The 22243-nt window shown below is 42.4% G+C and overlaps 1 protein-coding gene across 3 annotated transcripts in view; it reads left to right on the top strand.

Annotated features, from left to right (window-relative positions):
- The first annotated feature begins 2893 nt into the window (after nt 1-2893).
- Nucleotides 2894-22243, top strand: part of hacd1 (3-hydroxyacyl-CoA dehydratase 1) — a 61260-nt gene continuing 41910 nt past the window's right edge. Inside the window, exon 1 of one of the 3 annotated variants that reach the window (XM_059638712.1) lies at nt 2894-3063. In XM_059638712.1, coding sequence (XP_059494695.1) covers nt 2951-3063 — 113 coding nt within the window. In that variant the 5' untranslated portion in view covers nt 2894-2950. The remainder of the gene's footprint in view (nt 3064-22243) is intronic. The other 2 variants (XM_048547699.2, XM_048547718.2) reach the window with 2 other exon arrangements.

Genomic DNA, 22243 nt, shown 5'->3' with positions numbered 1-22243 from the left:
TTAAGTGTAACATAAAACAGAATTATGGATGCTAGAAATCTGAAACAAAAACATAAATTGCTTGTGAAACTCAGCAGGTCTGGCAGCATCTATGGAGATAGATGCAGAGTTAACACCTTAAATTCAGTGACCCTTCTTCATAATTGATTGGCAGAGGGCAATATTCAATGAGAGCTTGATGTCATGCTGCACCAGTCACTGAAAGTAAGTTTGAGGTGCAACAAGCAGTAAAGAATCCAAACTGTATGTTGACCTTCATAGCAAGAGGATTTGAATCCTGTAACAAAAATACCTAGCTGCAAAAATTGAGGGCATTGGTGAGGCAATTATGTTCTTTTTATCTGAAGAAGGATGTTCTTGCTATAGAGGAAGTGCATTGAAGGTTTACCAAATTGATTCCTGCAATGGCAGTACTGTCATATGAGGAAAGATTGAGTCAGCCACGATCATATTCACTGGAATTTCGAAGAATGAGGGGTGATTGCATTGAAAACTCTGAAATGCCAAGAGGACTACACAGGTTAGATGCAAGGAGGATGTTCTTGGTGGCAGGAGTCCTCAACCTGGGGTCATAGTTTAGTTCTGAGATGAGGGCAATTTCTTCACCTAGAGAGTGGTGAGCTGGTAGAATTCACAGAAAGTGACTGAGGCCAAATCACGATGTGTTTTCACAAAGAAGGTATATGTAGCTGTTATGGCTGAAGAGATCAAGGAATATGGGGAAAAGTTGGAATTAAGGTATTCAGCTCAATGTCCAACCATGATCACATTGAATGGCACAGTCTTGAGAGATCGAATGGCCTAATCCTGTTCCTATCTTCTATATTTCGATGCATCTATGTGACTTCAGAAAATCACAAGTGATCTAGCACATTAAAATACCAATATCTTATTCATTTGGAGCTCATCCAGGGCTCTCAGAGTGTAATGTGAGGTAATTGATAACAGAAGAGCTGACCACTTCTAACATTTATGCAACTCAGAGTAATCAATAGAATTGAAAGGGCTTCTTTGAAAATTACAGATGTTTCAGATAAGCACATATTCTCAACTTGTTGCTAGATGTTAAACAGGCTATCCACTTTGGAAAAGATCCAAGTTTTGTATCTATTAAATACGGCAGGTGAGAAATTGAGCGTGTTAGCCTCATTTGTTTCATGACAAGTCAGAGATCCAAAATGGCCTGTGTGATGCATGGCATTAAACTTGCCATAAGAATTTTAAGATATTGCAGTGGAAATACATGTAAATTAAAAGGAGAGGTAGGCCATCTGGCCCCTTAACCCAACTTCATCTTTCAGCAAAATTAGGGCTGTTCTGTTTGTCTTCTGAATTTCACACTCCCATCTACCGTCTGACAATCTTGCCTAACAACATTTTCTGTCTCCTTCTTAAAAGTATTGAATGACCACAGTTGCACCACCTTCTGGTGCACAGAGAATTCTAAATTATCCTCACCTCTGTCCTAAAAAGGCCAGGGAAAATATATTTAAATATGACCACTGATTCTTGTTGTGACATCATTCATGAGTAAAGTGGGAAGTTTGATGCAGTGAATTATTTCAATTTTGCAATTATTAAGGGGATGTTGTTAAGACCATACTAGTGAAGTCAGGCTTCTCTCATTCACAACTTTGATCATCTTCACCCATTGCCAGCAGTTAAGTGCCTGGAAGGCTTCCTCCTTCTGAACTTCTAAAGAATGAATGTGAACTTTACAAAGAAAACAGGGGAGCTGTGTATTTAAATTGTCCAGTTGAGAAGCTGCACCAACACATCATTCTATGCCTTAAATCATCATTGTGTGAAAAAAAGTGAAAAATTACTCACATTCACTTCCTTTGCCAATTATCTTATATCCCTCTCATTCTGATTTCACATAATTTGACTCGTCACAAAGTATTGTTTTGCATGCTAATCAGGCAAATTGTAAATTGTAATGTGGCTCAGTGGTTAGCACTGCAGCCTCACAGTGCCAGGAACCTGGGGTCGATTCCAGCCTTGGGTAACTGTCTGTGTGGAGTTTGCACATTCTCCCCGTGTCTGTGTGGGTTTCCTCTGGCTGCTCCGGTTTCCTCCCACAGTCCAAAGTTGTACAGGCTAGGTGGATTGGCCATGCTAAATTGCCCGTAGTGTTCAGGGGTGTGTGGGTTATAGGGGGATGAGTCTGGGTGGGATACTTCAAGGGGCTGTGTGGACTTGTTGGGCCGAAGGGCCTGTTTCCACACTGTAGGGAATCTAATCTAATCTTTACATAAGCACATCAGGGCGTTAGAACAGAATGCAGAATATAGTGTTGCAGCTACAGATCAATTTTAATATATGAGAGGCCCGTTCAAAAGCCTGATAACAATGGGGAAGAAGCTGTTCTTCTCTATCCATTAATGAGGCGCTAGCTCCTCAGTGTCCAATATGCAGATACCCACTGCCAAAATGAGAGCAAGGTTTTCACAGCAGATTGTCAGATGCCGATTGACCTGAAACCTCCTCAGATGGATGGAAGCCCGCAAAGAAAATATTTGTTTTTCTACAGCTTCCAAGTTATGGCACATCAAGCAGGTAAGGAAAACGCCTAGGGGAGTGCTAGTATGTTGTAATCATAGTGAGTTAACACAGATTGCAGAGGTATGCAATCTACAGAATGATGTCTTCACTTGATTGGTGAGAAACGATTAAGACCAAATATATGCTTATGTTAAAAATGATGACAGTAATGAATTCCTTTTATATTATATGAGATATCTTACGATAAAGACGTAAATCTCAGCAGCTGCAAAGAACATTCGTTGTTCCTGATCGAGTAAAAAAAAATCGATTCCGTGCGCTTCAGTGTCCAGTGGCATCCTGGCTCGACGCGCGCGTCCGCTGATCCCAAAGGGGGAGCGAGGCGCGTGCCCGGGGTCGGCTTCAGCTGTTCGCCTGGACTTTCTTAATTTAGTCATCCGGTGCCATGGCGCCCATTGAGGAGGATGGCTCGACGGAAGAGAAAGAAGTCAAGAAGAAGCCTCTCAGCCCGTTTGCTACCGCTTGGCTCACATTCTACAACATTACCATGACGGCTGGGTAAGATCGTCTGTTTATTGCTGTGCGGCGTAACATAGTAACAAAGCTTCTGTGAAGCCTGGCTCTGTCGTACAGCAAGCTTCTTTCTCAACAAATTCATCCTAACGCGTTTATTTCAAGACAACACTAATGCAAACATGCATGCGAGGACCTGATTGGCGTGTTTTATTTCAGTGATTGGTTTTGTCCATTCAGTTGAACAATAATTTCACGCTGGAGTGTCTTGAATGGAGGGGGTGCATGCTTAGACTTGTATTTCCTTATTAGGTTGATTACAGAAGCTGCGTCATCTTTCTTCACAACTGTTGTTAAGTATAGATTGACACCATGGAGAGAGGAATGCCGTAAGGGAGGTCGTTCTGCTTTCCTAGGCAGATTTCCCCGAGTAGTATGGTTCTCAGGGGAGCAGAATATTAATTTGTACACTAGATCTAAAAAAAGGCAACAAGTATGAAGCTGTTTAGCGTTGGACTCATGGTTTCTGTTGATGGTGTAAGGAAATAAAATAACAGGAGTAAGCATCTAAACCAAACAGTTCTTTCGCGAAAAACGATTTGATTCGAATCGTTTTTCCTATCTTAGTGTAGAAGACTTATTAAACTCAGCCTTTGATTCAAAAATCGAGTTGTCACCTGTTGGCTTGAAATTACCGTACTGTCTTTTATTTCTGTTTGGAAATGAAATCATATAGTCCTTTTCACGAACTGTTCAAATGTTGGAAAATATATTTTTATTTCGTGCCAAGTGACTTAATTAGAAGGTCCCAGTAAAGTGTTCAAGGTTTTCAGAAGCGAACACATTCAAATGTGATGTTTTCATATTGAATGTGACGATATATCTTGGCAAAGAAATCTTTCAAAGCCTTACACATTAATTCTGAGTTTCAAGAGCAGTGTTTTTTTTTAATCTGGTAAACTAAGTAGTTTGGTCATCTAGTTGCAAAATAAACTGGGTCATGTTTTAACATGAGTAAACTTATTGTGGATGACACAAAAATGTGAGCCAGTTATAGATCAGATTTAATTGACTCAAGTATTAACATTGCAAATTGTATTTAGTTACCAAATAAATTTATTTGGAGTGAACAACTATTCACATAATACCTTGTACATAGGGGAGAACAAAGTCCCTAAAGAGATTCAGAGGTGTAAGCAAAAAATGGATGCCAAATCAAAGGAGAAGATATTAGAAGAGGTCATGCAGCATGGTCTAAGAGGTGGGTAATGGGGTGGCTGGTTGGTGGGTTGAAGCCTTTTTATAAGAGGTGGAGAAGTATGTAGGAGTTTAAGGGAGCCAAATTTCAGAGTTGGAGCTTGGTAAGTACACAAATAGAGCTAACTGCAAATTGGGTTGTCGCATGAAAACTGCACAAGATGCCAGTAAAAGGAATGGATATTTTAAGGATGTGATTGAAAAGCTGGCTGTGGTTTCTTGGAAAGGGAGTTGTGAGAAACAGACCTGCAAGTAAATGCAGATATAAATGGGTGTGGAACTTGAACCCTATAGTTACCCGGCAGTAATAGCAGTGATCTGTTGTTGCTCACGAAGCTTCAAAAAGCTGGGTTTGCAAATCAAAATCAAACAGTAACTTCAGAGTTATAAGATAATTAGTTGGTGAGCATCCAGTTTAATTGTCTGTGTTTGAAAGAGTTAATTATTTGTAGCTAATTGGAGAGTAATTTTACTTTCTATGCCCTAGCCTCCAGTTTATAGTCTGAAAGTAAACTTCAAGCATGGCAGAATAGATTGGCTGTATGGAATGCTGATTCAGTGCTATGTGGGGTGTTGTTGATGCTTGATATGGTCAGGATGATAGCGTGGGATGCGTAACCAACTACAAGAATAAGAGCTCTGGGTTTTTGAATTGAGCAGGCTGAAGTCACAGTTTTAGAACATGAAGCTGAAATCTGTGTGGGTAGTATGTTTAACAAAGTGGTCACATTTCAGATTAGGATTAGGTCATAATAGAGGGAACCAATAACCGCTACGTAGCCCGCAAAGACCAGGCAGATAGGCGTGGGAGTTTCCCGATTGCCTGTTATGGATACTGGTGAGGGTAATGATTCATCAGACAAATGTGGCGAGAGCCAAAATTGTGCCGCTACAAATGACTCAGCTACTTACATAGGACACAGAATGGAAGGGCAAGAGTAAGAGGCAGTTCAAAGACTGGTGTGTCTGGAGGTGTGACTTCAGGATGGTCTGGTGCCAGGATCATGGATGTGAAAGAGCGACTGCTGGACATTTTGTTTGGAAGAGGATGAAGAGCCAAAGGTCATGATTCACACTGGCACCAGTGACATAAGTAGACAGGGGATGAGGGCCTGAACAGTATTTAGGGAGGAAGGCAAGGGGATCTTTGGAGCTCTAATGTAAGGATTATTTCCATATGCTAGCAAGTATAGAAGTAGAAAGATTGTGTAAATGAACCTGTGGCTGAAAAATTGGTACAGGAGAAATGATTTAAAAATTCTGGGGCATTCTGAGGCACGTGGGATCTGTGAAAGAAGGACAAGTATAACTGAGTCAGATATCCTTATAGGGACATTTTTCAGTGAGGTCAGAGAAAGCCCTCAGTGAATTGAAACCTGAGAGAGAATTCAGGCAGAATAAAAATGATGTGGGCTATCAGAAGCAGAAAAGTTAAAAAGAAATTGGTATCAGTAGAAAACGTAGTATTGGAGAAATTAATGGGACTGAAAGTTGACAGATCCTTGGAATCCCAAGACTGTAGAGATGGTGGATGCATGAGTGATCATGCATCAAGATTCTATTCGTTCTGTAAATTGGAGGGTTGCAAATGTCAACCCATTGTTTGAGAAAGGGAATGGGGAACCACATCCTCCTAACCTGCTGTCAGTTGTAGAATACTAGAATCTATTATAAAGGATGTGATAACTGGACTTTTCAAAACTAAACTGATTTCGTCACGTCAACATGGATTTATGAAGAGGAATTAATGATTAACAAACCAGAGTTTTTGAGGATATTACAAGCAAAGCTGATAAGAGGTTGGGGCCAGTGGACATGTGTATTTCAATTTTGGACAGCATTTATTGCCAGTCCCTTGTTGCCCTTGAGAAAGTGGTGGTGAACTGACTCCTTGAACTGCTGCAGTTATATGTAGACCCACAATGCCATTAGGGACAGAATTCCAGGATTTTGACCTAGCAACAGTGAAAGAATGGTGATATATTTCTAAATAAGGACGGTGTGGGGAGGGAAACTTGCAGGCATTGGTGTTCCCATGCATCTGCTGCCTTTGTCCTTCTTGGTGGAAGTGGTTGTGGGTTTAGAGGGTGCAGTCTCTGGATCATTGGTGAATTTTTGCAGTGCATCTTGTAGATATTACACAGTGCTGCTTTTGAGTGTCGGTGATGGAGAGTTTGGATGCAGTGTGGATTAAGTGGCCTGCTTTGTCCAAAATAATGTCAAGCTTCTTGTGTTGTTGGCAATGCACCCATTCAGGCAAATAGGCTGTATTCCATCTCACTGTTGACTTGTACCTCGTAGGTAGTGGACAGGCGTTGCAAAGTCATGAGGTTACGTTACACACCTGTTCTAGTAGCCACCATGTTCATGTCGTGAGTCCAGTTGAGTTTCTGGTTAATAGCAGTCCTGGGATATTGACAGTGAGCTAATCAGTGATGGGAACACCATTGACTGTCAAAAGGTGTGATTAAATAGTCTGTTATTGGAAATGGTCATTGTTTGGCAAGAATAATACTTGTCACTTGTTATCTCAAGCTTGGATATTGTTCAGACCTTGTTGCATTTGAATATGTACTACTTCAAGTTCTGAGGAGTCACCAATGGTGCTGACTATTGTGCAATGATCGCTGAACATCCCCACTTCTGTTCTTATGGTGTAAAGAAGGTTATTGTTGAAGCAGCTGAAGATATTTTGGCCTAGGACACTACCTCAAGGTACTCCTGCAGAGATGTACTGAAGTTGAAATGATTGACCTCCAACACCCGCAACTGTCATTCTATGCACCTTTTATGACTTCATTCAGCAGAGACTTTGCCCCAATTCCTGCTGTTTCCAGCTTTTCTGGGACTCTTTGCTACTCTCTGAATGCTGAATTGATGTTAAGGGCTAGCATGCTCATCTCCCCTCTGGGATTCAACTCTCTTTTCGTGTTTGTTTGAAGTAAGGCTGTAATGAGGTTAGGAGTTGAGTGGCCCCGGCAGAACACAAACTACGCATTTGTGGTGGACTTTGAAATCCACCCAGAGTACATTTTGCATCCTTGTCACCCTCAGTGCTTCCTCCAAGTGTTTTTCAACATGAAAGAGTAATGATTCATTAGCTGAGGGAGGATGGTACGTGGTAATCAGGTTTCCATGTCAGGGGAGTCAGGAGATGAGTTACTCACTGCAGTATTCCTAGCATCTGTCCTGATCTAGCAGACAAGTCCAGATAAGTTTCTGTCAAGGGTAAATGCTCACCCCCTACTCCAAATCCCCAGATTTTGATAGTGGGGATTCAGTGATATGAACACCATTGAACATCAGAGGCTGGTGGTGAGATTGTCATTGCCTGGCAGTTATGTGGTGGCAACGTTACTTGCCGTTTGTCAGCACCAGCCTGGCTATTGTCTAGGTATTGTTGCATTTGAACATATACTGCTTCAGTATCTGAGAAGTCGCAAATGGTTCTGAACATTGTTTGCACATTCTCACTTCCTACAATGGCTAGAATGAAGCCAACGGTACACCCATGGGATCTCCGCTATCAGGGTTCTTAGCAGACGCAGTAATGCAGAGACTCGAACAAACAGCTCTGCCAATCATCCAACCCAAACTTTGGGTCCACTACGTGGATGACACCTTTGTCATCACTAAACAAAACAAATTAGAGGAAACCAGGCTTCATCGGAGGCTCATTGATGTTACCTAGAATGGTGACGCAACGTCTGAAAACTAACCTTCCAGCTCAGCGAGCAAACTCACATCCATGTACTGTCATCAGCACAAGAAAGCTGCCCCTCATGTCCCTTTGCTCGCTGAGCTGGAAGGTTAGTTTTCAGACGTTGCGTCACCATTCTAGGTAACATCATCAGTGAGCCTCCGATGAAGCCTGGTTTCCTCTAATTTGTTTTAGAAACTCAACCTGAGCTACAAATCTTCTCAAAATATGATAGTACATGTATGGAATAAACTGCCAAAGGATGTGTTAGATGCAGGTACAGTTAGAACATTTAAAATACATTTGGACAGACACTTGAAATGGAACGGTTTAGAGGGGTTTGGGATGCCTGGTCAGCGTGGAAAAGTTGGACCGAAAGGTCTGCTTCCGTGCTATATGTCTTTGATACAATGACTTTATTTTTGAGAGGTTACACATGAGGTAGGACCAGCTTTGAACATCATTTTGTTTCCCCCTTTCAAAAAAAAATGGGATGGTAAAAGCCCAGCTCTCCTTGAATCTCAGTACTCGCACTACAATGTTGAAGGCACAGCTCTGGACTGAATCTGGATCCTAGGAGTGTGAAGTGACATGGATTAATAGGGGAGGATATGAAGAGGCCATAACTAAGTTTGGGAAACAGGGAAGAGGCTGTGTCAGAGGTAAAGGAGGCAGGGTGGATGTGTAGGAGGCTCTAATATGGAGGTTGAGGAGAGGGGAAGAAACAGCCCCCCACTCCAAGTTGCAATGGGGAGGTGGCAAATGGATCATGCAGGAAATTATTTTAAAATAAATCTCACCACAGTCATTTAGATTCTACTCTCCACTGATGGTTGAAGTGAAGCAATGTTAAGTAGCAAAGCCTCAAATTAGAATTTACTATTCTTTGTGGCTGAAGGGCCAGGACTGTGCTGTACTGTTCTATGTAATTGTCTTATAACATTCAGTGGTCATAACACCCTTTGTGGAAGGTGAATTTGCCATATATTGATGAACAAAGCTTTATGTACAATGAACTCCTTGGTGATATTTGCACTACAAATGCTAAAAATGAAAGCATTGCATGTAAATTGATGAGATCATAACATTAATTGGTAGTAGTAAATGTAATTCCATCAGAGTTAAAGAACTAATAATCAATTAGGCCAAAAATGGATATGCCTGAACTTTAGCACTTAATTTCTTTAACCTATAGGTGTGTTGCCATTGAAGTCCTGGCCAGAATAACCCAACTGTTCGGAAATGGGTTCTAACTTGGGAGGGGGGCTGGCGGAGAAATTGCTTGGTTAAAGGTGTGCAAGGACATATTTTGTTTTGTTTACATATTGAGCCATTATGTCTTCTGTTGCTAAACTTTAAAAAATATTTTAAATTGGTAAGAGTGTGGAGCGTTCCAAATTGTTGCTTCAATGACACCATAGTGTACAGTGTCAGAAAAATGTGCCCTTTCACATTTAGTGTGTAAAGCATACCGTAGACCATGACAAATAAGTCAACCGTTGAAGTCTCCAACAGTCCCTCAATCATTGAATAAATTAATTTGACAAAGATCCTTTAAAAAATATTTTCTTTTGCTTAAAATCCATTCAATTCATTTGTCTTCTGCATTTGACAATTCACAGAATTCATACAGATTTTTTGGCTATGATGTCTCTCTGAGATGGTTTTTTTGTTTGGAGCAACTTGCTGTAGAGCCCATTGGGGAACAGGCAATTCTGGATTTGGTGATGTGTAACAAGATAGACTTGATTTTGGAGCTGAAGATGAAGGAACCCCTACTGGGCTGTGACCATAATAGGATAGAATTCATCTTGTAGTTTGAGAGGAAGATGATGGAATCAGATGTAACGGTATTACAATTAAGTAAAGAAAAATACAGATGCAGCCAGAGTTGATTAGAAGGGGACCCTAGCAGGGAAGACATTACAGCAGCAATGGCAGGAGTTTCTGGGGATATTTTAGGAAGCACAACAGAAGTTCATGTCGAGGAAGAAGAAATATGTTAAGGGAAAGACGAGGCAACCATGCTGACAAGGGAAGTCCAAGGGAGCATAAAAGCAAAAGAAGAAGCATGCAATGTGGTGAGGTTTGTCAGGAAGACAGAGGATTGGGAAGCCTTTGAAAATCAACAGAGGACAACATGAAAAAGCAAGAGAGTTATACAGCATGAAAACACACCCTTCAGCTGAACTCCTCCATCCTATCCAGGCTTCTTAAACTGAACTAGTCCCATTTGCCTGCATTTGGCCCTTATCCCTTTAAGTAAGGGGAGAGAAGATGAAATGTGAGGATAAGGTCATACTGTACAACTCTGACTCTATATGTTAACCAGTATAAAAGAAGATTTCAAGAGATTTTTTAGACACATGTGCAGTAATAGAGGCAAGTTAGTAGCAAGTTAGAATAAGGAGAGCTAGTGAATGTAATCAATTTTGGATTTTCAGGAGGCTCCTAAACAAGATAAGATCCCATGGTGTTAGAGGTAAGGTACTGACATGGATAGATGGGCGGAAAGCAGAGAGTGGGGATAAAGCAATCTTTTTCAGGATGGCAACTGATGAACTGTAGAGTTCCACTGGGGTCGATGTTAACTGCATAATGTGAAAATTTATAGTCTAACAATCTGGACAAAGGAACTGAGGGCATTGTAGATAATAAGGTGTAGAGCTGGATGAACACAGCAGGCCAAACAGCATCAGAGGAGCAGGAAGGCTGACATTTTGGGCCTAGACACTTCTTCAGAAATGGGGGAGGGGAAGGTGGTTCTGAAATAAATAGGGAGAGGGGGGCAGGTGTGGAGAGGCGACAGACTGGTCAAAGAGGCAGGGATGGAGCCAGTAAAGGTGAGTGTAGGTGGGGAGATAGGTCAGTCCAGGGAGGACAGACAGGTCAAGGGGACAGGATGAGGTAAGTAGGCAGGACAGTGGGGTGGGGCTTGAGCTGAGAGGAGGGGATAGGTGGAAGGAAAAACAGGTTAGGGAGACGGGGACAAGCTGGGCTGGTTTTGGGATGCAGTCGGGGGAGGGGAGATTTTGAAGCTTGTGAAGTCCACATTGATACCATTGGGCTGCAGGGTTCCTAAGCGGAATATGAGTTGCTGTTCCTGCAACCTCCAGGCGGCATCATTGTGGCACTGCAGGAGGCCCAGGATGGACATGTCGTCTGAGGAATGGGAGGGGGAGTTGAAATGGTTCGTGACTGGGAGGTGCAGTTGTTAGTGCAAACCGAGCGTAGGTGTTCTGCAACGTGGTCCCCAAGTCTCCGCTTGGTTTCCCCGATGTAGAGGAGGCCACAACGGGTACAGTGGATGCAGTATACCACATTGGCAGATGTGCAGGTGAACATCTGTTTGATGTGGCAAGTCTTCTTGGGGCCTGGGCAGGGGGTCGGGGTGGAGGTGTAGGGGCAGGTGTATCACTTCCTGCAGTTGCAGGGAAAATTGCTGGGTGTGGTGGGGCTGGAGGGGAGTGTGGAGTGGACAAGGGAGTCACGGAGAGACCACTCGCTCCGTGAAGGCAGACAAGGGTGGGGGTAGAAAAATGTCTTGGGTGGTGGGGTCGGATTGCAGATGGTGGAAGTGTTGGATCGGGATGTTGGTGGGGTGCTACGTGAGGATGAGGGGAATTCTGTTTTGGTTGTTATTGCGGGGAGGCGGTGTGAGGGATGAGTTGCAGGAAATGCGGGAGACATGGTCGAGGGCATTCTCAATCACTCGGGGGAAGTTGCGTTCTTTGAAAACAAGGACAGAGATGTACAGGAGTGGAAGGCCTCATCCTAGGAACAGATGCAGCGGAGGCGAAGCAATTGGAAATAGGGGATGGCATTTTTGCAGGAAGGTGGGTGGGAGGAGGTGTATTCTAGGTAGCTGTGGGAGTCAGTGGGCTTGAAATGAATATCAGTTTCTAAGTGGTTAGCTAAGTTTTCAGATGATACAAAGATGTGTGGAAGAACTGCCCATGTCAAGGTTGTAGGGGGCTGCAGAAGGACCTGCACAGGATAGGAGAGTGGGCTAAGAAGTGGCAAATGGTAAGTGTGAGGTTACGCACTTCAGTAGGATGAATAGGGGTGTATTATGGGAAAAGGCTTCAGAAATCTGAAGCACCAAGTGACTTAGGAGTCCTAGTTCAGGATCCTCTTGTGGTTAACATGCAGGTTCAGTTGGCAATTAGGGTGGGAAATGCAATGTCAGCATTCATTTTGAAAGGACCAGAAAACAAATGTAGCGGCACTGCTGAGGCTGTAAAAGGCTCTGGTTAGACCACATTTGGAATATTGCAAGCAGCTTTGGGCTCTGTATCAAATGAAGGATGTGCTGGCATTGAAGGGGGTACATAGGAGGTTTATAAGAATGATCCTGGAAGTAAATGGCTTGTTATCTGAGAAGCGGTTGAGTTCTCTGAGTCTGTACTCGGAGTTTAGAAGGATGAGGGGAGATCTCTTTGAATCTTATAGAATACGGAGAGGCTTGGATAGAGTGGCCATCAAGAAGGCAGTCACTCCTTTTAGTGGAAATAAGACCCAAAGAGAGAGCCTCAGATTGAATTGATAACCCTTTAGAACTGAGATGGGAAAGAACTTCAGCTCGTGGTGAATCTGTGGAATTCATTGCCATAGAAGCCTATGGAGGTCATGTCATGGAGTGTATTTAAGACAAGCAGGTTCTTGATGAGTAAAGGGATCAAGGGTTATGGGGGGGAAGGCAGAAGAATGGGATTAAGAAACAGATCAGCCTTAATTGAGTTTGCTCCACCACTTGATGAGCTGATTGGCTTAATTCTGTTTCTGCCTCTTATGGTCTTATAGCATAAGCCCTTTAATTGTTTCATGATCATCCCTCCATGACGAATCTCAGCAATTTGCTGGAAAGTGCTAATTTTTGGCATTGACGTTGTTTTGTGGTTTCTGTGAGATCTTAGCTGTCTCCAGCAGCACCAGAAATTCACATTCCATTTAGTGACCATACCAACTAGCTGTTGATCTGAAATCCCCAATGAGTGGTATTAGGCATAATGTTTCTGGTGACTACATAACATACTGATGGTTTTTGAAGACACAGGCTTCTGAAGATTAGGCCAGTGTGTGGTCTTTGTCCACATGACACACATTATTTGATGAATTAGTGAATGTTACAAATTTTCATTTAAAATGTGATTCATACTTTATTCATTTTGTTGGAAGAGCCATTTCTCTTTCTATGATCTGCTTACAAGGTCCGGCATAGCAAACATGCATTTGAAAAATTTTGGATGACGATTAGTGTGAGTATGGCCTCTCATGGCTGCATAGGGAGGTCAGCATATGTGCCAAGTGAATTTTGGGTAGTCCGTAGAAACGTGGTGTGAATACTGAACTACAGAAGCAACCATCCCAATACCCACAAACAAAGCTGCATTAGAACATTACTTCAACGAGCCACCACACACTGCAGCACAGAGGAACGACGAAGAGCAGAAAAAAATCACCTATACAGCATATTCAAAAAGAACGGGTACCCAATGAACACAGTCCGCCGATTTCTCAGCAACAAACCCGAACAAACAGACAAAACGTGCCCAGAAACCACAACCACTCTCTCCTACATCAAAGACTTCTCGGAAATGATGCCAGACTACTCCAACCTCTTGGCATCAGGGTAGCCCACAAACCCAAAAACACACTAAAACAGCAGCTAATGAACTTTAAAGACAATATACAGACAACAAGCAAACAAACATCAGTTACAAAATACCTTGCAAGAACTGTGACAAGCGCTACATTGGACAAACAGGTAGAAAGCTAGCCACCAGAATACATGAACATCAACTAGCCACAAAAAGACATGACCCACTATCACTCGTATCCTTACATACAGATGAGGAAGGACACCACTTTGATTGGGACAACACATCCATCCTAGAACAAGCCAAACAGAGACATGCACGAGAATTCCTAGAAGCATGGCATTCCAACCGGAACTCCATCAACAAACACATTGATTTGGAACCCATCTACCACCCTCTGAGAAAAAGAACAGGAAATGATATCACCAATGCAAGAAATGACATCAACACAGGAAATGACATCACCAACCCAAGGAAACCTAAACAGATAAATAGAAAGCGGGACATAACACCAGCGCTTCACCGGAGGCTCACTGATGTTACCTAGAATGGTGACGAAACATCTGAAAACGAACCTTCCAGCTCAGCAAGCAAACTCCCATCCAGAACCAGAGAAATTATGTTGCTTTATATATCAGGTTGATCTATAACTGTGATCTCTGATACTTAACACTGAACTTGTGTATACATATTTTATCCAGTTGATATGAGTAGATAATATTTTGAAAACCTCTTTCAAAGCTTCAGCAATCGATTGCTTCCCTACATTGACACAGTACTGGATTTTCTCGTAGATTTTCTCATTCATGGTCTACCTCATGTCACTTTTGATACTAGAACAAAAGAGAAGTGCAGCACAGGAATAGGCCTTCGGCCCTCCAAGACTGTGTCGATCAAGCCCTGACTAAACTATAAAACAAACCTTCTGTTGTTCAATCTGTATCTCTCTATTCCCTCTCTGTTTATGTAACAATCCAGATACCTCTTAAATGTCACCAACGTGCCAACACCACGAGCCTCTGGCAGTGCATTCCAGGCTCCTACCACACACTGCGTGTAAAACTTTCCTCGCATATCTCCTTCAAATTTTTGCTGTCTCACCTTGAGCCTGTGTCCCCTTGTAATTTAAACATCAATCCTGGGAAAAAACCTCTGACTATCTACCCTATCTATGCCTCTCATAATTTTTTTAGACCTCTCAGCTACCATCTTTCCAGTGAAAACAATCCTAGTCTTTTTTTAACCTTTCCTCACAACCAATACCTACAAGACCGGGCAACATCCTGATGAACCTTGCCCGCACTCTGTCCAAGGCTTCCATGTCCTTCTGGTAATGTGGCGACCAAAACTGCGCACAGTACTCCAAATGCGGCCTAACGAGGGTTTTACTCTTCCTTATTTGATTTTCTTTTTCAAGCTAACTAACTTTTCTCTGCTTTTATCACACAAAACTTCAAGTCCCAATACACAAGCCCAATCTTGAGTTACCTAAACTCACCATTCACCACCTCTTCTCAAACCATCCCTTTCTTCCCAAGATGTACTAATTCTATGCCAACTTCTGCTTCCAATATCCTCTTTTGAAAACAACTTGTTTGAAAATCTCCAGTAATCATCCTTTCTTTTAGCTTTAAGGTGGCCCTTGCCCATGTCTCAAATGACATTCTTCACGGCCATAATTGTGATGCTTTATTCGATCTTGCTGGAGTTAATTTCAACATTCAGTGTGGTTGTTTGTGCCTTTCTCTTGTGATGTCTTCTCCACTGTAGACAGCTTTGATGCTTCTCCTTTGTGGTGAGTTATCCACTTACATGAAGTCATAGTCATACAGCATGGAAACAGACCCTTCGGCCCAACTCAACCATGCCGACCATGTTTCCTAAACTGAGCTATTCCAATTTGCCAGCATTTGGCCCATATCCCTCTAAATTTGTACCTGTCCAAATGTCTTTTTCAAATATTTTAATTGTACCTGTCTCTGGCAGCTTATTCCATACACACACTGCCCTCTGTCAGAAATGGTTGTCCCTCAGGTCCCTTTTAAATCTTTCCCCTTAACCTTAAACCTCTAGTTTTTTTTTCTTCCTTATCTTTGGAAAACTACCTTGGCTATTCACCTTAGCTATGCTCCGCATGATTTTATATACCTCTGTAAGGTCACCCATCAGCCTTGGATGCTCCAGGGGGAGAGAGTCCCAGTCTGTGCAGCTTTTCCTTTCTAACTGAAACCCTCCAGACCTGGTAACACCTTTTGTAAATTATTTCTGTGCCCTTTCTAGTTTAATAACATTCTTCCTATAACAAGGCAACCGCATTTTGTATGCAATTTAGCAATGATGGTATCTGCAGTCACGTGGAACATTTCCCAATGATGTATCTTTTGATCCTGTTCCTCCTCCTATATATGGCATCAACCTCCAGGGCAATCAAATGTGATGATTTGGGCCCAGCAGACGTTTGAAGTGGGGGGAAGAGATCACATTTTCTTTCCTTTTTTAAGTTTGTGCGCTCAATTTCAAGGAGGAGTGAGGGCGCATTTCTTACTGTTTACTGTGCAATAAGTGCACAACAGAAATTGTTGGAAATTTTAATGTGTTATTTGCATTTCTCCAATTGTGGATCCCAAAAGGCTTATTTTCAGAGTTCTGATAGCTGTCCATAAGCTGTTGCCTTGGAGGTGGAAGAAGGACATCACTGTGACCTCCTCTTTCAGAATTCTCTGAAGCAGATACATTACAACTGTCACATGATCCACAACCGCTCAGTGATTCTTGGAATGGTGCCAGCAGCAGTGGTGAAGCTGGAACTTAACCAGCGATCTGCGCTCACCTTCCTTGCCGTCACTTACATGCAGTAGAACTGACTCTACAAATCTGTTTCCCTACAGCATAGATGGGATATTAATTCAGTGTGAGGTGTGGTAGTTGATTTCTCCCTGTCTGATTCTTTAAAAAATAATTCTCTCCTGTACAAATCCAGCCCCCTCATTAATCAAGTTTCGCCTCACCTTTCTAAACTTCATTGGAGGAAAAGAAAACAGTCTATCCAGTCTTTTCTTAGAAGACAACCACGTTATTTTGGGTATCATTCTAAGCAAATTTCCAAAACACAGTTCAAGTCTCCTTTTGTGATGATAGATCCTCAGAACTAAGGAATTTATTTTCTAAACTGTTACTCAGAAGAAGCAAGTTGCAGAAATAGGCACAAAACCTCTGTTCAGTTTAGCAGTATTATTTATGTTTGTGATGTTCAAATCCATTAAAATACATCAATATGAAATAGATTGCTCTTTACACGGGATTAAGTAACTCAAATCCAGCATTCTGTTTCCATCCCAACTTTGCCTTGACAATGATGTTAAGTCTTGAACTCCAACAGTCCAGGTGGAAAAGGTACATCCGCAATGCAGTGCAGGGTTGAATTGTGGGATATTTACTGCACTCAGGCAGTGAAACAACTAAAGTGCAAAGCAAGGAGGCATTTTTCCCAAATGACTGATACCCTTTACCAATACTAATGAAGACGAAGAATAAAGAAAAATGCAACACAAGAAAGCATTGTATTAAAATGTGGAAAGGAAAGTAAAAATTAATTGAAGAACATAATGGCTCATTCGTGTCCTCAGGGAAGGAAATCTGCCATCCTCACCTGGTCTGGCTTGCATTTGACTCCGGATCTATGGCAATCTGTTTGATTCTCAAATACACTCTGAAATAGATTGGCAAGCTACTCAGATGTATCAATTGCTACGACGTCTCAACAAACAAATGAAACCAGATGGACCACCTAACATCCACTGAGGCAACGGAAAAGACAATGACCGAAACAACCCTGTTGATCCTGCAAAGTCCTCCTAACTGACATCTGAGGGCAAGTGCCAAAATTGGGAAGCTGCCTCAGAAGTCAAGTAACAACTTGATAGTCACACTCTCAGAATTATATCTTACAAGCAATGTCCCAGATACCAACATCATTATCCCTGGATATGTCCTGTCCCACCAATCAGGACAGAGTTGATCTGGGAGTCATCACCGTTGCGCCTGGACCCCACAAAGTCTTATGGCTTCGGGATAGCCATGGGCAAGAAAACCTGCTGATGACCACATTCACTCCTCCCTAAACTGATGAATCAGTACTCCTCCATGTTGAACAACACTTGGAGGAAGCACTGAGATTGACAAGGGTGCAAAATTTACTTTGGGTAGGAGATGTCAATGTCTACTACCAGCGCCCAGTTTGTGTTTTGTCAGGGTTACTCAATTCCTAACCTCATTACTGTCTTGCTTCAAACATGGACCAAAGAGTTGAATTCCAGAGGTGAGATGAGCATGCCAGCCCTTAAAATCAATGCTGCATTCAACAGAGAATAGCATCAAAGATTCCTAGCAAAGCTGGAACAATGGGAATTGGGGCAAAGCCTCTGCTGAATTAAGTCATACCAGGTGCATATAATGAAGGTTGTGGTTGTCGGAGGTCAGTCACTTCAACTTCACTACATCTCTGCATGAGTACCTCGAGCTAATGTCCTTGGCCCAACCATCTTCAGCTGCTTCATCAAAAACCTTCCTTACATGATAAGAACAGATGTGGGAATTTTCACTAATCATTGCACAGAGTATTCCACACCATCCTTGACTCCTCAGATACTGAAGAAGTACATGTTCAAATGTGACAAGACCTGGACCATCCAAGTTTGGGCTGACAAGTGGCAAATAATATTCATGGCAAGTAATATTCATGCCAAACAATGACCATTTCTAATAAGAAACTATTTAATCACCACTCTGTCATTCAGTGGTGTTCCCATCACTGAATACCCCACTGTCAACATCCTGGGGTTGCTATTGAGCAGAAATTCAACTGGACTCACCACATAAACACTGTCTGCAAGAACAGGTCAGAGGCTATGAATACTATGGTGAGTAACTTAACCTTCTGACTTCCCAAAACCTACCCATTCTCTACGACGTACAAGTCAGGGGTGTGATGGAATACTCCCACTTGTCTGTATGAGTGCAGTTCCAACAACACACTCAAAGCTTGATAGCCCACTGAATTGGCACCACATCTACGAGCATTCATTCACTCCGTCTCCAATGGTCAATACACACTACTTCTACTATCTACAAGATGCACTGCAGAAATTGAGCAAAAATCCATAGACAGCACCATCCAAACCCACTTACTTTCATCAGTAAGGACAAGGGCTCAAATACATGTGAAGATCACCTGCAAGTTTCTCTCCAGGCAACCACCATCCTAACTTGGAAATATATCATTATTCCTTCACTGCTCAGTTAAAGCCCAGGAATCCCATCTCCGAGGTCATTGTGGATCAACTTCCAGCATGTGAACTGCAGAGATTCAAGAAGAAAGCCCACCATCTCTACCTCATGGGCAACCGGGGACGAGCAATAAATGATGGCAAGCCAGCAATGCCCACATCCCATGAGTGAATACAAAAGAATGGACAATTACTGGAAGCTGAAGAATATGCCAGAAGAAAATGCTGACTTGCACTAATGCGTGCTAGAAATCGCCAATTGATATTTAGTCCACAAACCCAGATACCTTGAAGAAACTTACTAACTCTTCCAAAATATCTGCTTACCCCAATCGATATGCAAGGTTAAATTTCATTGAAACTACTCCTCCCAGAGTCACAGAGATATGTAGCAAGGAAATAGGCTCTCCAGACAACTCATTTATACCGAACAGGTTTCCTAAACAGAACTAGACCCACTTGCTTATGTTTGACCCATATCCCTCTAAACCTCTCCTATCCATCTACTTATACAAATGTCCTTTTAAATGTTGTAACTGAACCCGCCTGTACCACTTCCTGTGGCAGCTCATTCCATACCTACACCACCCTCTGCATGAAAAAGTTACCCCTCAGGTCCCTTTTAAATCTTTCCCTTCTCACCTTAAACCAATTTGGACTCCCCTACCCTGGGGGAAAGACTTGTCTATTCACCCTATCAATGCCCGTCATGATTTTATAAACCTCGATATGGTCACCCCTCAGCCTTTGACACTCTCAGGAAAAGAAAGACCCAGCCTATCCAGCCTCTCCTTATAACTCAAACCCTCCAGATTTGGTAACATTCTTGTAAATCTTTTCTGCACCTTTTCCAGTTTAACAATATTCTTCCTATAGCAGGGCAACCAGAATCGTACACAGTACTCCAGATGTGGCCAACTAATGTATTGTGCAACTGTAACATGACATCCCAAGTCTTGTACTCAACACTTTGGCCAATGAGGGCAAGCATACCAAAGACTTCCTTCACCAGCATATCTACCTGTGATGCCACTGTCAAGGAAAACCGAAAGAATTGCGGATGCTGGAAATCGGAAACAAAAACAGAAATTGTTGGAGAAGCTCAGCAGGAAGGGTCACTGAACCCGGAACATTAACTCTGATTTCTCTGCACAGATGCTGCCAGACCAACTGAGTTTTTCCAGCAATTTCTGTTTTTGCTTCCAATTGCAAGACACTATGTACGTGAACCCCTAGGTCTCTCTGTTCGATAACACTCCCCAGGGCCCTACCATTCACAGTATAAGTCCTGCCCTGGTTTGTCTTACAGAAATGCAACACCTGATATTTACCTAAGTTAAATTGTATGAATTGGCTGGCCAACAGAAGACAGCGAGTGGTAGTAGAAGGAAAATATTCTGCCTGGAAGTCAGTGGTGAGTGGGGTTCCACAGGGCTCTGTCCTTGGGCCTCTACTGTTTGTAATTTTTATTAATGACTTGGATGAGGGGATTGAAGGATGGGTCAGCAAGTTTGCAGACGACACAAAGGTTGGAGGTGTCGTTGACAGTGTAGAGGGCTGTTGTAGGCTGCAGTGGGACATTGACAGGATGCAGAGATGGGCTGAGAGGTGGCAGATGGAGTTCAACCTGGATAAATGCGAGGTGATGCATTTTGGAAGGTCGAATTTGAAAGCTGAGTACAGGATTAAGGATAGGATTCTTGGCAGTGTGGAGGAACAGAGGGATCTTGGTGTGCAGATACATAGATCCCTTAAAATGGCCACCCAAGTGGACAGGGTTGTTAAGAAAGCATATGGTGTTTTGGCTTTCATTAACAGGGGGATTGAGTTTAACAGTCATGAGATCTTGTTGCAGCTCTATAAAACTTTGGTTAGACTGCACTTGGAATACTGCGTCCAGTTCTGGTCGCCCTATTATAGGAAAGATGTGGATGCTTTGGAGAGTGTTCAGAGGAGGTTTACCAGGATGCTGCCTGGACTGGAGGGCTTATCTTATGAAGAGAGGTTGACTGAGCTCGGTCTCTTTTCATTGGAGAAAAGGAGGAGGAGAGGGGACCTAATTGAGGTATACAAGATAATGAGAGGCATAGATAGAGTTGATAGCCAGAGACTATTTCCCAGGGCAGAAATGGCTAGCACGAGGGGTCATAGTTCTAAGCTGGTTGGAGGAAAGTATAGAGGGGATGTCAGAGGCGGGTTTTTACACAGAGTTGTGAGAGCATGGAATGCGTTGCCAGCAGCAGTTGTGGAAGCAAGGTCATTGGGGTCATTTAAGAGACTGCTGGACATGCATATGGTCACAGAAATTTGAGGGTGCATACATGAGGATCAATGGTCGGCACAACATTGTGGGCTGAAGGGCCTGTTCTGTGCTGTACTGTTCTATGTTCTATGTTCTAATTACAATTTTGGGCTAAGGATTCAAAAATGTTATGATTTAAACCTTAAAGACAGTTTTTAAAATTGCACAAGATAATTTGGAATAATTTGTAACTGTTTTTGTGCATTAGAAATCTTAGTTAGAAACATTGTTTATGAAAATGACCACAAAGCACTTTGAGCACTTTGGTATTATAATCTTATAAGAAGATTGCTCAATTATAAGGCAAACCTCTGTTAGATATGAGCTATTAAACCGTGCACAGTGCCACACGTTCAACATTTAAAAAAGCCATTCAGTGAACTTGAGAAAACTAGGCAGCCCACATGCCAAATACATTCAATCTTCATTGGTGTTTCATTCACGAAGCACGGTGCACAATTGGAGAGGAGTTGGATGATTTGACTCCAGGTTGGGGAATAGGATCATCATTTTGCATATAAGGATCATGCAAAATGGAAGAAGGATAAAAGGCAGAAAACAAATAGGGGAATATGCATGGGGATGAGGAGAGCGATGTACTTGTGAATATCAGAAATTAGGTTGACAGCATAGCACATTAATTCCCTCAGGGAATGAAGATCGGCTGGAAAGCTGTCTTTGGAAAGTGTGATACTTGTTCCTCCTCAAAACCCCAACTCCTAAGATTTAATTGTTCTATCTTTGACTCCTGCAGTTGGTCTTGCCATTCTTAACCAAATTCTTGACGTTCCACTCGGATAATAAAGAATCCATGATACATTCAGTTTGTCCCTCATCCACAGAACCTTCCACATTAGGTTGCTGCAGCATCCTGTTTGCAAAATATCTGTTTTCAGTATGTGAATGGAGAGACATTCATACCAGATGATGTAATATGCATTATTTTAGTATCTGCAGTTCACCAATGTAGGTTGGGCACGACAAACAGCTACTAGGATGTTTGGTAGCTTTTTAGTACACTGCAATCGACATTTTGAAACACTGGAGCTGTATTTCACTGAAAAAGCAAGAAATAATGAGT

Source organism: Stegostoma tigrinum, chromosome 2 (assembly GCF_030684315.1).
Source record: "Stegostoma tigrinum isolate sSteTig4 chromosome 2, sSteTig4.hap1, whole genome shotgun sequence".
Classification (NCBI taxonomy): domain Eukaryota; kingdom Metazoa; phylum Chordata; class Chondrichthyes; order Orectolobiformes; family Stegostomatidae; genus Stegostoma; species Stegostoma tigrinum.
Note: the sequence above shows the minus strand (reverse complement) of the source record. Positions and strands in the feature narration are given on the sequence as shown.